Source organism: Thalassophryne amazonica, chromosome 7 (genome assembly GCF_902500255.1).
Source record: "Thalassophryne amazonica chromosome 7, fThaAma1.1, whole genome shotgun sequence".
In the NCBI taxonomy this organism is placed as follows: Eukaryota; Metazoa; Chordata; class Actinopteri; order Batrachoidiformes; family Batrachoididae; genus Thalassophryne; species Thalassophryne amazonica.
The window spans coordinates 111,520,877-111,536,710 of record NC_047109.1 but is presented as its reverse complement, the minus strand read 5'-3'; the positions used below and the strand labels follow the sequence as shown (position 1 = coordinate 111,536,710).

The window sequence follows — 15,834 nt, the reverse complement described above, 5'->3', positions numbered from 1 at the left end:
TCGTCCTCTGTAACAATGTAGCCAACAGTGTTAAGTCATAAATCTGCAGCAGATTTCACTAAATGCTTATTTACACTGTCACTATCTTAAAACGGCCGTGGCTGGATAGTCTGGGATTTTGTTTGATCCTTTCCTCACAGACAGACCTTGTTTGTGTGGTTTCTAAGGTAACCTAATCCTGTTTTATGTATCCGTGTGTCCAGCCAGCAGCGAGAGAAGCCAACAAAATGTGTTATTGAGTAACAGTGCTGCTTTTATCATGTGGAACCACAGACAAGAAAGATGAGACCAGAATCAAAATCGGAGGGGTATGAAATAAGAAAAGCAGAGTTGGACAGCGACGGAGACACGCGGTGAGAAAGACCTCGGTAACGTGTCACATGTGAGTGTTCGCTCTATTTTTAGTGCAGGAATGCACACAGAGGCCTCGTGGAGAGAGACACCACAACAACCAACAGAACTCCAAACACTTCTGCAAATACTCAGTCCCATCTGGAACACAGCGTCAACACAAGCAGCCAGGGCGAAAACAACACAGGAACATGTCAAGACACGGCTTCTGCTGACATCTTTGATCCGAAAACAAACCGGGAACACCATCAATCTTGGAACAGGACACAGGAGGTAAAGGTAAGACCTGACATCCACAGGGATCACTGCTTTGGGTTTGTCCAACACCTCATGTTGGTTCTGCTGTAAACATTTATTGTTTGAGTTTGATAAGTGTTCTTCAAAGTCTTAATATATTTCTGCTCATAATTTTATTTAATTCATTTATTATTGCTGTATTTTCTTTTCCAGGCTGTTCCAGTAACTTAAACAGGCTGTGTTCACATTTCTGTCTGAATTGCCCTGAATCTCATTTTCCAATCCTGTATCTGAATTTAATCTGATGATGATGATGATGATGATGATGATGCGAATGTTGTCTAAAATGATCACAACAGTCAGAATAGTGTGATCATACCCAACAGACAAAGCCCTATATTAAAGAGCAAAAAGCCTTCCTGATATCATCTAGAGCTTATATCCATAGGGGGCGCACCGAGATATGGCCAAATGAAAATCGCCAAATATCATGTTCTTAACATAAACAGCGCCACCTATGCAAAAGCGCCCTAACTAAGCCACCGCTATTTATGCTAATTTGGAAAGAACTTGTCCCAGTGTATCCAAATATGCATAAATGAGCAAGGCTTATTCAGGGCACAGGCCCTGGGAGGGTCCCAAATGTAGCCCAAAATGTCTGTGACTTGTGACTTGAAGCGCCACATATAGGCAGCGCCTCAGTTAGCCTTGAAAAATATAATGCACATTTTGACTATGTCACTGTTTGGCCTCTTTAACCCCTACCCTAAAAAGGGCTGTAATTATCCACTTAAGGGATCTCTAGATGAAAAAACGTAATTTTTGTCCATTTGGACAATATATCTTCCCCTAAAAAAAACTTCAGTGGCCTACTGAAACATGATATATCACCCCTTCTATAAACCATTCCACAGTTAGACTATGGCTCTTAAGCCGGCACAGTGGTGGACTTAGTAAGATACATTATCTTCATACAGTGCTTCAGAACATTATGATTAGTGTGATTAGTACGATACCTATCAGATAAACCATTTGATCTGGGACGTTTCATACGTTCTGATCAGTAAATAGTGCGGCAATGCCCCATCTGTTTTAAGATAGGCTCATCACTGGAGGTAGAAGACGTAATTTATTGAAAAAAAAAAAAATCCTTGAAAAGACACTGTTGATTTCAGATCCAGTTACTCAAACTACGTAAACCATGGGGATAAAATAAACTTTAGCTGATTTACAGTAAGATTTTTTTTTTTTTGGAAACATTTTTTTTTTACAATAACATACTCTCTTCCTGCAGTATGGACCAACCAGTTGTTGAAGTCTTCAGCTATAAGGACAACGAACATTCCTCCAATTTGCTTCTTGAGCTCAACGGGCTGAGACAGGAGAACATCCTGACCGATGTGTGGTTGTGTTCGGATGCCAGAGAGATCCCATGCCACCGTAGCGTCCTGGTGTCCAGCAGCCCTTACTTCCGAGCCATGTTCTGCAGTAACTTCATAGAGAGACAGCAAGCCAAAATTGACTTGAAGAACATCAGCTGGTCCATTCTGCGGAGCATTGTCGATTATGTTTACACAGGACTTGTGAGCATCAGCATGGATATTGTGCTGCCTCTTATGCAAGCAGCATCCATGTTACAATATGGCCGCCTTTTTGAGGCCTGCTCTAGTTTTCTCCAGCAGCAGCTTAGTCCACACAACTGCTTGAGCATGATAAGACTCTCCGATATCATGAGTTGTAACAGTTTGAGAGACAAGGCAAAGGAAATGGCCTTGAAGAGCTTCTCCGATGTGTCAGCCTCAGAGGATCTGTGTGAGCTATCGTTACCAGAGCTCATGGGATACCTGGAGGATGATGATCTTTGTGCAGAAGAGGAGCAGGTGTTTGAGACACTTGTCGCTTGGATCCACCACGATCCTTTATCTAGACGTGGCACTGTCAGCGATCTCTTCAAGAAAGTTCGTCTTCGCTACATCCACCCCACCTACCTTTTCAAGTTCATAGCCAACGACCCTCTGATCCAGTCCTCTACCCTCTGCACTGAGCTCATTGAATCTGTACGGCGACTCATGATTGCTGTTGACACAAAATGGACTGACGACTCAGCACCTGACTTAAAACCTCTTTGGTCAGTGGCAAGGCGCTACACCTACAGTGACATGTTGGTGGTTGTAGGAGGGAGGAAGAACAACGAACAGACTTCAAGGGAGGCTCTAGTCTTTGATGAGAAGAACCAGAAGTGGCGGTGGCTTGCCAAGCTACCCATCCGTCTGTACAAAGCCGCCTATGTTGGCCTTCACAGTGTCTTGTATGTTATTGGCGGCTTAGTCACAAACACAAAGTGTAGGCAAGTCAGTAAGACCGTTTACACCCTCTCACTCAAGACCAACCACTGGCGGACAGCAGAGCCAATGCTAGAGCCACGCTTTGCCCACCAGAGTGTATCCTATCTGCACTTTATCTTTGTTCTGGGTGGCGTCGGTCCTGACACACGAGTGTCAGACAGTGTAGAGAGGTGAGACCAGTATGTTGCTAATAAGATGTCCCTAATGATAACACCAGCCCTTGAACCACAGCTTCCAGACAGCCATTTTATGAGATATGCAAACATGTAAAAGCATCACCAACGCAATGCACAACAGTTATTCTCAGCAAATTGTACATATACACTCCCAGTCAAATATTTGGACACACGTTTCCAGTGATTAGATTAGATTACATTACATTAGAAGGAACTTTATTAATCCCTTGGGAAGACTCCCTCAGGGAAATTGAGGTTCCAGCAGCATTGTACAGCAGTACACAGAGTAAGACGCACACAGAGTATCAAAAGTGAAAGTAAAAAAGAAAAATAGTTTGCAAATATAAATATAAATGCACAATATAAATACCACAAATACTGATCAATACTGGTTTACTGGCTACTACTGTTCCTCTCATTCCCGGCCTCTGTCTTCCTGTTCGTCCTCCTAACCCTGAGTGAGATGTTGTACAGTCTGATGGCCTGAGGGACAAAGGGGTTTTTCAGTCTGTGTTTTGTGGTTGAAATATGACCCCAGCATTGGTTGTGACTGTGACAGTTCAAGCACCCAAATGGGGCGTATACCATCAATAGACAGAAGTCAAAAAGTTATGCTTTTTCTGGTGGTTGTAGCTGTAGAGAAAGTGGATGATCAAAGGTGGACAGAAAAAAGATGTCTTTTAATGCATATGCATCTAGTTTTTCTGTGATATATTTTAAACATTAGTATAGCAGCCACCTATTTTAGATGTAAAGATTTTGTGGTGTAATTGTGTCCTGCTCTCAGAGAGTGAAGCATCACTCCCTTTATGTGTGTTATAATCGGAACTTTTCTTTTCCTTGTTACACAGCTGCATTGACTATACATACATATTTAGTGCACACAAATCTTGCACGTAAACCATTTGTGCAGTTATACCTAAAGAGATAGCAGTGATCAAATCGTAACTCTATGCATTAAACATGGCAGACAGCAGAGACTTTCCACAAAATTTTCCCCCAAGAAACCATGTTCAGAGGCTAAAGGTCCTCTGACCCAGAACATGAACTACAGTGAGGAAAATAAGTATTTGAACACCCTGCGATTTTGCAAGTTCTCCCACTTAGAAATCGTGGAGGGGTCTGAAATTTTCATCTTAGGTGCATGTCCACTGTGAGAGACATAATCTAAAAAAAATAAAATCCAGAAATCACAATGTATGATTTTTTTTTAATAATTTATTTGTATGTTACTGCTGCAAATAAGTATTTGGACACCTGTGAAAATCAATGTTAATATTTTGTACAGTAGCCTTTGTTTGTAATTACAGAGGTCAAACGTTTTTCACCAGGTTTTCACACACTGCAGCAGGGATTTTGGTCCACTCCTCCATACAGATCTCTTGATCTTTCAGATTTGGAGTTTTTCCTGGTTCTCTCCCTCAGCCCCAACCAGTCCCAGCAGAAGACTGCCCCTCCCTGAGCCTGGTTCTGCTGGAGGTTTCTTCCTGTTAAAAGGGAGTTTTTCCTTCCCACTGTAGCCAAGTGCTTGCTCACAGGGGGTCGTTTTGACCGTTGGGGTTTTACATAATTATTGTATGGCCTTGCCTTACAATATAAAGCACCTTGGGGCAACTGTTTGTTGTGATTTGGCGCTATATAAAAAAATTGATTGATTGATTGAGTTTCAGCTCCCTCCAAAGATTTTCTATTGAGTTCAGGTCTGGAGACTGGCCAGGCCACTCCAGGACCTTGAAATGCTTCTTACGGAGCCCCTCCTTAGTTGCCCTGGCTGTGTGTTTGGAGTCATTGTCATGCTGGAAGACCCAGCCATGACCCATCTTCAATGCTCTTACTGAGGGAAGGAGGTTGTTTGCTAAAATCTCGCAATACATGACCCCATCCATCCTCCCTTCAATATGGTGCAGTCGTCCTGTCCCCTTTGCAGAAGAGCGCCCCCAGAGTATGATGTTTCCACCCCCATGCTTCACGGTTGGGATGGTTTTCTTGGGGTTGTTCTCATCCTCTAAACATGGTAAGTGGAGTTAATTCCAAAAAGCTCTATTCTGGTCTCATCTGACCACATGGCCTTCTCCCATGCCTCCTCTGGATCATCCAGATGGTCACTGGTGAACTTCAAACAGGCCTGGACATGTGCTGACTTGAGCAGGGGGACCTTGCTGCCCTGCAGGATTTTAAACCATGACAGCATCATGTGTTACTAATGTAATCTTTGTGACTGGTCCCAGCTCTCTTCAGGTAATTGACCAGGTCCTCCTGTGTAGTTCTGAGATTTCTCAGAATCATCCTTACCCCACAAAGTGAGATCTTGCATGGAATCCCAGACTGTGTGAGATTGACAGTCATCTTGTGTTTTTTCCACTTTCTAATAAATAATAACAGTTGTTGTCTTCTACCAAGCTGCTTGCCTGTTGTCCTGTGGTCCATCCCAGCCTTGTGCAGGTCTACAGTTTTGTCCCTGGTGTCCTTACACAGCTCTTTGGTCTTGGCTATGGTGGACAGGTTGGAGTGTGATTGATTGAGTGTGTGAACAGGTGTCTTTTATACAGGTAACAAGTTCAAACAGGTGCAATTAATACAGGTAAAAAGTGCAGAATAAGAGGGCTTCTTAAAGAAAATTAACAGGTCTGTGAGAGCCAGAATTCTTGCTGGTTGGTAGGTGTTCAAATACTTATTTTCCTCACTGTATATATAGACTTTCTCTGTCCCTATTTGATCAGACAAGTTGAACAGAAGTAAGGAAAAGTTGCCTAATATTAGCTGATAGTTAATACTAGTTTCTTACTAGTGAGCTGATACTGCCGAGTAATTCAGACTTGACAGCCAGCCACACTAACAGTAATGCAGGAATGTGGCATCATCCTTTAAATTACACTTGAGTAATCGTACCTTGTGGAGAAACTACATTAGCTTGCTTTCTTTATGCTTTTCTGTATGCTGCACTTCCCTCCTAAGATGGCGACCAGTGATGTCAATTAGAACGCCCTGTTGCCAGTGTGCTTCATAAAACAACCAGATGCACAAATTTATTGGATATTAATCCGTTTTTCATCGGTACTATCAGGTACAACAGCATGTTCAACCAGTGGGAGAGGATGGCGCCCATGCCTGAAGCTGTGCTGAATGCAGCGGTAGCTGCTACTAACCAGAGGATCTACATGTTTGGAGGAGAAGATGCCATGCACACCTCGGTCAGAATAATACAGGTAATGTTCACCACTCAGGGATTTGTTCTTTAATTCATTCACCCACCTATTTGTTTATGCAATGTCTTGCTTTAGGTGTATCACATTGGCAGAAACTTGTGGTCTAAGATGGAGAACAGAACGGTGAAGAACATCTCTGCTCCTGCCGCAGCTATTGATGATAAAATCTACATCATTGGAGGTATTGGTCGTGGTGTTGACCACAGTGAAGCTGGCCAGTACACGTGACACATAGAGCCATTTTGTTTCCAACCTCAACACATTCCGCAGGGAAAATAACCTTGTTGTTACTCCTCATGGATTAGTTTGTTCATAAATTTACTAATAGGTTTAAATCTAAATAATTAAATATATTTAGTTTGAGCATATTGGATGGTCAAGAAGATGGTCATCAAAGCTGAGAGAGGATATTCCACATGGTCACCAACATGAGCTGCGTCACGTTTGGACTGGTCTGCTGCTTAGCAAGAGTAACTGTGGCTACCCCCCAAACATAAACAACACTGCCTTTGATACTGTTGATGGCTTTAATCTGAGACAATTAAAGCAGTGGTTGCCTAGCAACCATTCCCTAATAAGCAGAGTGGAATGGGTAATGTCCAGATACCTTTGGATTTGAGTGTCTATCAAAGCGGAGTTGGATGAGGGTTGTCTAGTAACCATATTGTCAAAGGCAAAACAATCACGAATGTCTATGAGATCTCAAAACAGATCAATGCCCAGGTACCCTGCTGGTAATATAATAAATATAATGGTATAAACATTATATCGTGCAAATATTTTGCATTTGATTGTTAGGAGAGTAAACAAGACTTCTGCAAACTCTGATTAAACATGTTCCAACATTAACCGCGAACGGTTATATGTCAGTGCTTAAAAATGAAGTACACTGAGACCGATAATACCTTTAAATTTGGGGGGGGGGGTTTACACAACATTTTTTAGACTATATTTGAGTAGGGTTGATTTTATATATATATATATATATATATATATATATATATATATATATATATATATAAAACCCCTGGCAATAATTATGGAATCACCGGCCTCGGAGGATGTTCATTCAGTTGTTTAATTTAGTAGAAAAAAAGCAGATCACAGACATGACACAAAACTAAAGTCATTTCAAATGGCAACTTTCTGGCTTTAAGAAACACTATAAGAAATCAGGAAAAAAAAATTGTGGCAGTCAGTAACGGTTACTTTTTTAAACCAAGCAGAGCGAAAAAATATGGACTCACTCAATTCTGAGGAAAAAATTATGGAATCACCCTGTAAATTTTCATCCCCAAAACTAACACCTGCATCAAATCAGATCTGCTCGTTAGTCTGCATCTAAAAAGGAGTGATCACACCTTGGAGAGCTGTTGCACCAAGTGGACTGACATGAATCATGGCTCCAACACGAGAGATGTCAATTGAAACAAAGGAGAGGAATATCAAACTCTTAAAAGAGGGTAAATCATCACGCAATGTTGCAAAAGATGTTGGTTGTTCACAGTCAGCTGTGTTTAAACTTTGGACCAAATACAAACAACATGGGAAGGTTGCTAAAGGCAAACATACTGGTAGACCAAGGAAGACATCAAAGCATCAAGACAGAAAACTTAAAGCAATCTGTCTCAAAAATCGAAAATGCACAACAAAACAAATGAGGAACGAATGGGAGGAAACTGGAGTCAACGTCTGTGACCGAACTGTAAGAAACCGCCTAAAGGAAATGGGATTTACATACAGAAAAGCTAAACAAAAGCCATCATTAACACCTAAACAGAAAAAAACAAGGTTACAATGGGCTAAGGAAAAACAATCGTGGACTGTGGATGACTGGATGAAAGTCATATTCAGTGATGAATCTCGAATCTGCATTGGGCAAGGTGATGCTGCTGGAAGTTTTGTTTGGTGCCGTTCCAATGAGATTTATAAAGATGACTGCCTGAAGAGAACATGTAAATTTCCACAGTCATTGATGATATGGGGCTGCATGTCAGGTAAAGGCACTGGGGAGATGGCTGTCATTACATCATCAATAAATGCACAAGTTTACGTTGATATTTTGGACAATTGAAAGGATGTTTGGGGATGATGAAATCATTTTTCAAGATGATAATGCATCTTGCCATAGAGCAAAAACTGCGAAAACATTCCTTGCAAGAAGACAAGTAGGGTCAATGTCATGGCACAGGGTCAATGTCAACGAGCAGATCTGATTTGATGCAGGTGTTAGTTTTAAGGATGAAAATTTACAGGGTGATTCCATAATTTTTTCCTCAGAATTGAGTGATTCCATATTTTTTTCTCTGCTTGGTCTAAAAAAGTAACCGTTACTGACTGCCATATTTTTTTCTTGATTTCTTATAGTGTTTCTTAAAGCCAGAAAGTTGCCATTTGAAATGACTTTAGTTTTGTGTCATGTCTGTGATCTGCTTTTTTTCTACAAAATTAAACAACTGAATGAACATCCTCCGAGGCCGGTGATTCCATAATTTTGCCAGGGGTTGTACTAGCTAAGGGTACAGATCAGAAAACATGAAACCATGAATATGCCAAAGAGTTTTAAGGTGCTTTTTAGAACTTTAAAAATGGGCATAATTTGGCTTCTGAAAATTTGAAGTAAAACAGCAAAAACTCTTTTATATATATATATATATGCTCGATCCTCAAATGTCTTGGCACTTTTTGCAGAATGAACTTGTTCCTCTGTTGTCACAGGATACACCAGGAGAATGATTGCATACGACACCAAGGCTAACTGCTTCACGAAGTGTGCCAACCTGAAGGAGAGGAGGATGCACCACTCTGCCACAGTTCTCAATAACACTGTCTACATCACAGGAGGGCGCTACATCAGTGGACATGATGTCATCAAGGATGCTGATAATTTCGAGTGTTATGACCCAAAGACAGACACGTGGGCTTCAAAAGGGTCCCTGCCTCATAAACTGTTTGACCACGGCTCCCTGACGTTGGCCTGTGTCACACAGACATGGGCAAACACGTAACATCATATTTTATCATTGCCATTTTAACTTAAGAATGTGGCAATCAAAATTTGCTCATGCAGGAATAGAGTAGTTATCGATATGGTTAATTTTGCGTGTAGCAAATTCTCCGGTTTCCATTTACAGTACTGTAATAAACATTTAGGCACATTTAATGTGTATAAGGCCTTTGAAAATAATAAAAATCTAGTAAATATCTGTGACCATCTTTGTTTACACAATAAAATGACTATTTTTTTATTTTTTTATCTGTTGGTCAATGTTTAAGAAACCTACGTTGAATTAAATTATTCAGGAATCATTGTCTTTTTGTTGTCATATATTAACAGTATACTTCATTTTTTTTTTAACAGTGAGGTTTATCATTGTATAATTTGTTATTTATTTAAAGAAATAGAAAATACAATGATTTTTGTTGGAACAGCAGACCAATATTTGGATATTTCACATTTCATTTTGGCTCACTGACGAAGGAAAAAATAGATTTTTGCACAGTTCTGTACACAAAAGCAATGTTTACTTCAGTGTAACACTGATAGTGAAAAATGTATGTATAAATATATGTTGTTGTTTTTTTCTTGTTACTTTTATCTTTTCCTTTTACTTTCTTCCTTTACTCTTTCTGTTTTGTTTTTCTTGATACTTTTTCTTGTTACTTTCTTCTACTTTTTCTTGAAACATTTTCCTGTTAGTTTTGCTACTGACTTTGTCTTGTCACTTTCCTTCTACTTTCTATCGTACAATTGAAGTCGAGTTATCCTGCTGCACGCTCCTCTTGGAACACGAATAAAAAAAATTCTATTTTTGCACTGTTTACATCATGACATTTCACTTGTCATGTTTAAATCCTGGAGCTTTGTGCTGTTTGATATAAATCTGCATCAGTCTTTGCTTCACCTTCGCATAAATGTTTTTTTTTTCAGTATTAAAAAAGTGACAAATATAATTCGAGATATATCTCATGGCTTCACGTTTCCCTTGAAAAATTACATGTACAAATAAATCCTAAACTAAATTAATTATTGGTATAATATAGAATGCAATGCACAGTTAATGTCATATGATCACATATGATGCAGTACTGCAAACTTTGATATTGTATTTTTCATAATACCATCTATTATTATATGGTTTATATATTTGCTTTTGCAGTAAATTTGCACAGTAAATACCTGAATTTAAGATGAGTGGTTTTACCCCTTTTTGTGGTTTATTGAAGTTTCTGTACTACTCGTACTTTCTGTTTCTTTGGATTTTTACGACTGTATCAATTAAAAAGTCTTTTTAAACGTGCATTCCTCTTCTGCTTTCTATCTGTCTATATACAGTGCGTATGTCTGGCTGTGGACCGTGCCCAAATGGCCCATAGTTGATTGATGCCAAATGCAGTTTGAGGTGCATGTACTAATGGGCAGCGTTGCTAGATCAGACTTAATTTCTCCCAAATCAAGCCCTTAAAACCCGCACTTTTTAAGAAAGTAAACACAAAATCCTAACTTTTAAGAAGTCTGCATTAAAATCATACAAGCCTTGCTTACACAATATAAGTATAGTTTATGATACACAGCCTCCTGTGCATAAAGCCAGATCATTGTTGAGTTTGGGAACCCTCTCAATCTGGCAACACTGAAGACAGGGCTTGTTTGTGCTTCAACATATCCCTGGCATCCAAACACAATGTTACAAAGACTATAATGAAGATAAGAAATCCTTTTACAATGTGCATCTCAGGGACATGGTTAGTTTTTTTGCTGCAATTATTAAAAATCTAATTCAATTCAATTTCAATTTATTTTCATTTATATAGCGCCAAATCACAACAAAGTTGCCTCAAAGTGCTTCACACAGGTAAGGTCTAACCTTACCAACCCCCAGAGCAACAGTGGTAAGGAAAAACTCCCTCTGAGGAAGAAACCTCAAGCAGACCAGACTCAAAGGGGTGACCCTCTGCTTGGGCCATGATACAGACAAATTACAGAACAATATACATATTATACAATATAAATTAACAACAATATACAAGAAATGCTACTGGCGCACAGGACAGGAGGATCGCCAACATGAATACAACTCCCATCTCTGGATGGAGCTGCACCTTAAACAGAGAGAAAAAACAGAATCAGGCATCAGAAAGACAAAAAACACTATAATTTGCCAGCATTAAACAACAATAAAAACAGAAGTACCAAGGTGATCGCCGGCCACTGGCCCTAAACTTCACTAAAAGACCCAGAATTTAGGTAAAGTTGAGGCCGCAGCCCGCTCCAATTACTAACTAGAAGCACTCAGAGAGTGCAAACCTCCGCCAAGGCCATGGGGTCACTGACGCCATAACATCTACACGCCGTGGAATCACTGAACCTAAAAAAGTCTAACAATGATGTTTGCTCAGTAGTAAAAAAGTTTCATCTGCTGTGACTGGATAGCATGTATCCTTAGCACTTGGCATCACAGTTTATTGCAACTTGCACCTTTCCCAGAAGCTACTGTCATCTGAGCACTGATATTGATATTGCATGTGCTTATAGACAAAAACAAATAACAGACAAAATTCAATTTATTATTCAGCTAAACTGCAAATATATGAATTTTTAACATTTATGAAACACTTCTCTAAACAAGGCCATGGGGTCACTGACCCTAAAGAGATTCCCTCCTTGGCACAGTGATCTATTTCTTTTTGTCTCTTTCTCTAAAATTGTATATAATAATCATTAGATTATTAATACATAAACAAAAATAAATGTAAGAAATATTACAATTTGAAAACAAATGCACCCGAACGTGATGACAGCTGCAACTGCTTAATGCTAACTTTTAACATTGAAAATGCCATAGACATGCTAACACGTTAGCATCGGATCCGGATCGTGATCCGGTCACCACTAAAATTTAATCACTTGTTCCTCTTGTCATTTCCAACCACTCCACAAAATTTCATCAAAATCCGTTCAAAACTTTTTGAGTTATCCTGCTGACAGACAGACAAACAAACAGACAAACGCAACTGAAAACATTACCTCCTTGGCGGAGGTAATAACTTTCAGAAAGTGTGAACTAGGCATAATGTGAGCAGAAGGTGTTACATGTACAAAATGTAGAAGTCACACACTGGGTCAGATGGTGATTCAGCTGCTGGGTGGCAGCGAATGGAGTGGATGGGATAGTAGGTGGAGTGGGTGAGAAAAGCTGGGGGAGATGGAAAAACTACAGGTGATCTGATGTTATTTTGAGAAACAAACAAGAGAGCAAATGTTACACCACGTGAGGCGTGTGGGTCTGAGAGCTGCAAGCCGGCAGACATGAGAGCAAACTGATGATCGAGGTTTCACAACAGAGAATCCAAGCAAGTGATGAAACTCATCCATGAGGAGCAGCAACAGGTGTCTTTTTTGTGACTCAGTGTGTGTGTGTGTGTGTGTGTGACTAAGGGATTTTGGATGGGGTTGGGGTGACCAGCTGTCTTGTCTACTCACAACATCACAACAAAAACAGAGACAAAAATAAATAAATAAATAAATAAACAGATGAGCAAAGCTAAATATATAATGTGTTGCAGAAAGAGGTGATTCATTCATCAGGAAACTACACTGTTGGTGTGTTTCAGGCACACTCAAATTTTGATACCCACAAATTTAACTGCATGGCAACATTTATAAAAACCCTTCTAATATCTCTTTAGATGGACTGGAAGTCTTAAGCAAGAAGTTGAACTACATCTGGGACTGCAGGTGGTTCTCCAGACTGCAGATAACGGTTTGTGGTGGGATGTGCACCTGTCATTGTAAAGTCTTCCCAGAGCTCAACAAGGGAAAAGAAGTCAACTTCAGGTGCTGCACATCACCACATCTACCAAATCATGGAACCACCCCGAGCCATGGACAGCATCCACCCAGGCAGACTGGCCCATTCCCTCCTCTCAAAAGTAACCATCTAGCTTTCACAGCCAGGTGAAACATGGGCGTCCCCTTGGCCATCTCCAGTTGGATGACTAAACGGTAAATGGACTGCATTTATATAGCGCTTTTCCATGTGCATCAGATGCTCAAAGTGCTTTACAATAATGCCTCACATTCACCCCATTATCAGGGTGCTGCCATACAAGACACTCACGACACACCAAGAGCAACTCTGGGATTAAGGACCATGCCCAAGGGCCCTTACGGATTTTTCGGTCAGGCTGGAATTCGAACTAGGATCCTCTGGTCTCAACCGCAACACTTAACCACTAGACCATCACCTCCCCTAAAACTACTCTACTCTAAAATGAGACATCAGTGTATCAGATCATGGCCAGAGAAGTGTGCCACATGGCCAAAATATTGTTGCTGACACTCCCTCACAATGCAAGTCTTAAAGAAGAGCTCCTGTTTTTGCACCTTGTCTATATAACTCTGCCACTGTTTTCCATCAGAAGATGGCAAGCATGATGAAGACAATGGTGAAAGCCATTTAGATCCCCACCCATGGCAGCACCAAGGGTCTTACCTCTGGAGGGCAGTGACCGGTGGAGAGCTGAGGGGTCTTCAACTGCATAGTGACACTCAGGTTCAAACTTGAATGGGCTCATGCAGGTGGACACCTGGAACATGCTCAATGACAACCATGGCCTTTGAGATGGAGAGGTGCCTGGGAAGAGCTTGAGGATTCATGAGGTCATTGAACAGAGGTGTCTGACGATGCTAATATCATTGCAGGTGAACAAAGGTCCAAGTCTTTGTGTTCCCAGTACTGCCTGTCTTGTTGTATGGGTGTTTGACTTGGATGCTAACCAGTGACCTAAGGTGAGAAATGCATGTCTTTGGTACTAGGTGTCTTTGGAGAACCCTGGGGACCGCTGGAATGACTTTGTATCAAACAATCAGTTACTAAGACAGACTAAGATGAGGATGAGGGAGCATCACCTTCGACATTTTGGCCATGTGGTCGGTTTCTCTCTTCAAGACCCAACATGCAAGTACCTGAGTACTGGATGTCCATGTTTCACCTGGCTGTGGCGGATAGATGGTTATTTTAGAGACATGGGAAAGGACCAGGGCCCAGTTTCATACAACAGTCTAATCTTGGTGAGTCAACCAAACTCACTTAGCCGACTAGTCCCCCTTGACGGTGGACTGGAGACCTGCATGGACTCTCGTCAATTGCTATTGTGTTGTGTTCTGTATTGTAAACCTTTTTGGTAGAATGGCCTAAGCAGTGGGTCACCCCTTTGAGTCTGGTCTGCTTGAGGTTTCTTCCTCAATATCATCAGAGGGAGTTTTTTCTTACCACTGTGACCTGTGCTTGCTCTAGAGGTTGGCAAAGTTATACCTTACTTGTGTGAAGCACCTTGAGGCAGCTTTGTTGTGATTCGACACTATATAAATGAAATAAATTGATGTTAGTCATTGCACAAACTGCTTACTCGGCTAAAGTTTCGAGTTACCCGACTAAAGTTTTTAACCTGGTACAGAGGAGGCTAATCTAATTTTAGTCAACAAAACTTCAGTGTCTTACCTCAAAAAAATGGCAGCTATCATGTACCACCACTTGAAGGAACACTCAAGAGCACCCCTATGTCACTTGTATGGAGAGTTTCCTCCACTTTTGGCCATGGTTGTAGCAGACGACTGTCATGATGTGTTTGTGACAGTTCTCACATTAGTCGCCAGGCATTGCTGTTACGCTGAGCAGTGTTGTGTGCACAAAAAGGCTTGATGGAAGTTTAGAAGAACTCCTAGGCTAAGAGCTAAGCACATGGTTCTGCAATTCCTATGTGTGCGTAAATGTTAATAAAACCAGTTAAGGAAACAAAGTCTGGATAGTTCATGACAATGACCAATCTGGAAGTAAATAAAACTCTTGCACATTTGGTGTGTTTCTTGGCCGTGTGAGGCCGCTATGCTCATGAAAATCATGGTCTAACGTAAACCGGCTAATCTACAAGTTAGGCGTCGATGTGAAACTGTGATTAGAGGGATAATGTGGGTGACTAACCATAGTCGACTAAGTAAGTTTAATAAACTAAAATATTAGACTGTTTTATGAAACCGGGCCCAGGTGTCTGCCTGGGTGATTGCCATTCAGGACTCAAAGCAGTTCCATGGTGTCATGGATGTGGCAAAGCGCAGCACCAGCGCATGCTTCCAGACTTGACTGATGTGATCGGCATAATGAGTCATGCTTGGCAGTTGCTGTAGTGGACTGGCTCCTTCCAGTGGTCAGATATCACCTCTGTCAATGAGTGGATTATGAGGCTCAGACTTCTGCGTTCTTTGGGCGTTTTGGCCATTGTGTCATTGTTGATATTTTGTTAAGGAAGAAATTTTACTCCCACCTTCGTTTTGTGACTGACAAATATGACAGATGTGAAATCCCTCTAATCATGAATGACGTAAATGTGACCACAGGCACTGACACAACGAGATGCAAGGTCTGCACCAGTCCTTGTGGATCTGGCCACCAGGGTGAACATGGGTCAATGCTCCTTGATTTTGGAAAAAAGTCGAAGGCTACAAGTTGCTAGATCCTG

At 40.9% G+C, this 15,834-nt stretch overlaps 1 protein-coding gene across 1 annotated transcript; it reads left to right on the top strand.

Annotated features, from left to right (window-relative positions):
• Nucleotides 1-291: 291 nt before the first annotated feature.
• Nucleotides 292-10,257, top strand: klhl38b (kelch-like family member 38b). The gene is made up of 5 exons (XM_034175361.1): nt 292-630; nt 1,883-3,103; nt 6,174-6,315; nt 6,391-6,496; nt 9,034-10,257. The coding sequence occupies exons 2-5, from the start codon at nt 1,884-1,886 to the stop codon at nt 9,321-9,323; spliced, it is 1,758 nt and encodes a 585-aa protein (XP_034031252.1). The 5' UTR covers nt 292-630; nt 1,883; the 3' UTR covers nt 9,324-10,257.
• The last annotated feature ends 5,577 nt before the right edge of the window (nt 10,258-15,834 follow it).

What these genes read in the sequence shown, in the direction of transcription:
- klhl38b (XM_034175361.1), top strand. Translation starts at nt 1,884, where the DNA reads ATGGACCAACCAGTTGTTGAAGTCTTCAGCTATAAGGACAACGAACAT. An exon ending in GTGTCAGACAGTGTAGAGAG is followed by an intron (nt 3,104 to 6,173) that starts GTGAGACCAGTA and finishes CGGTACTATCAG; the next exon opens with GTACAACAGCATGTTCAACC. An exon ending in TAAAATCTACATCATTGGAG is followed by an intron (nt 6,497 to 9,033) that starts GTATTGGTCGTG and finishes CTGTTGTCACAG; the next exon opens with GATACACCAGGAGAATGATT.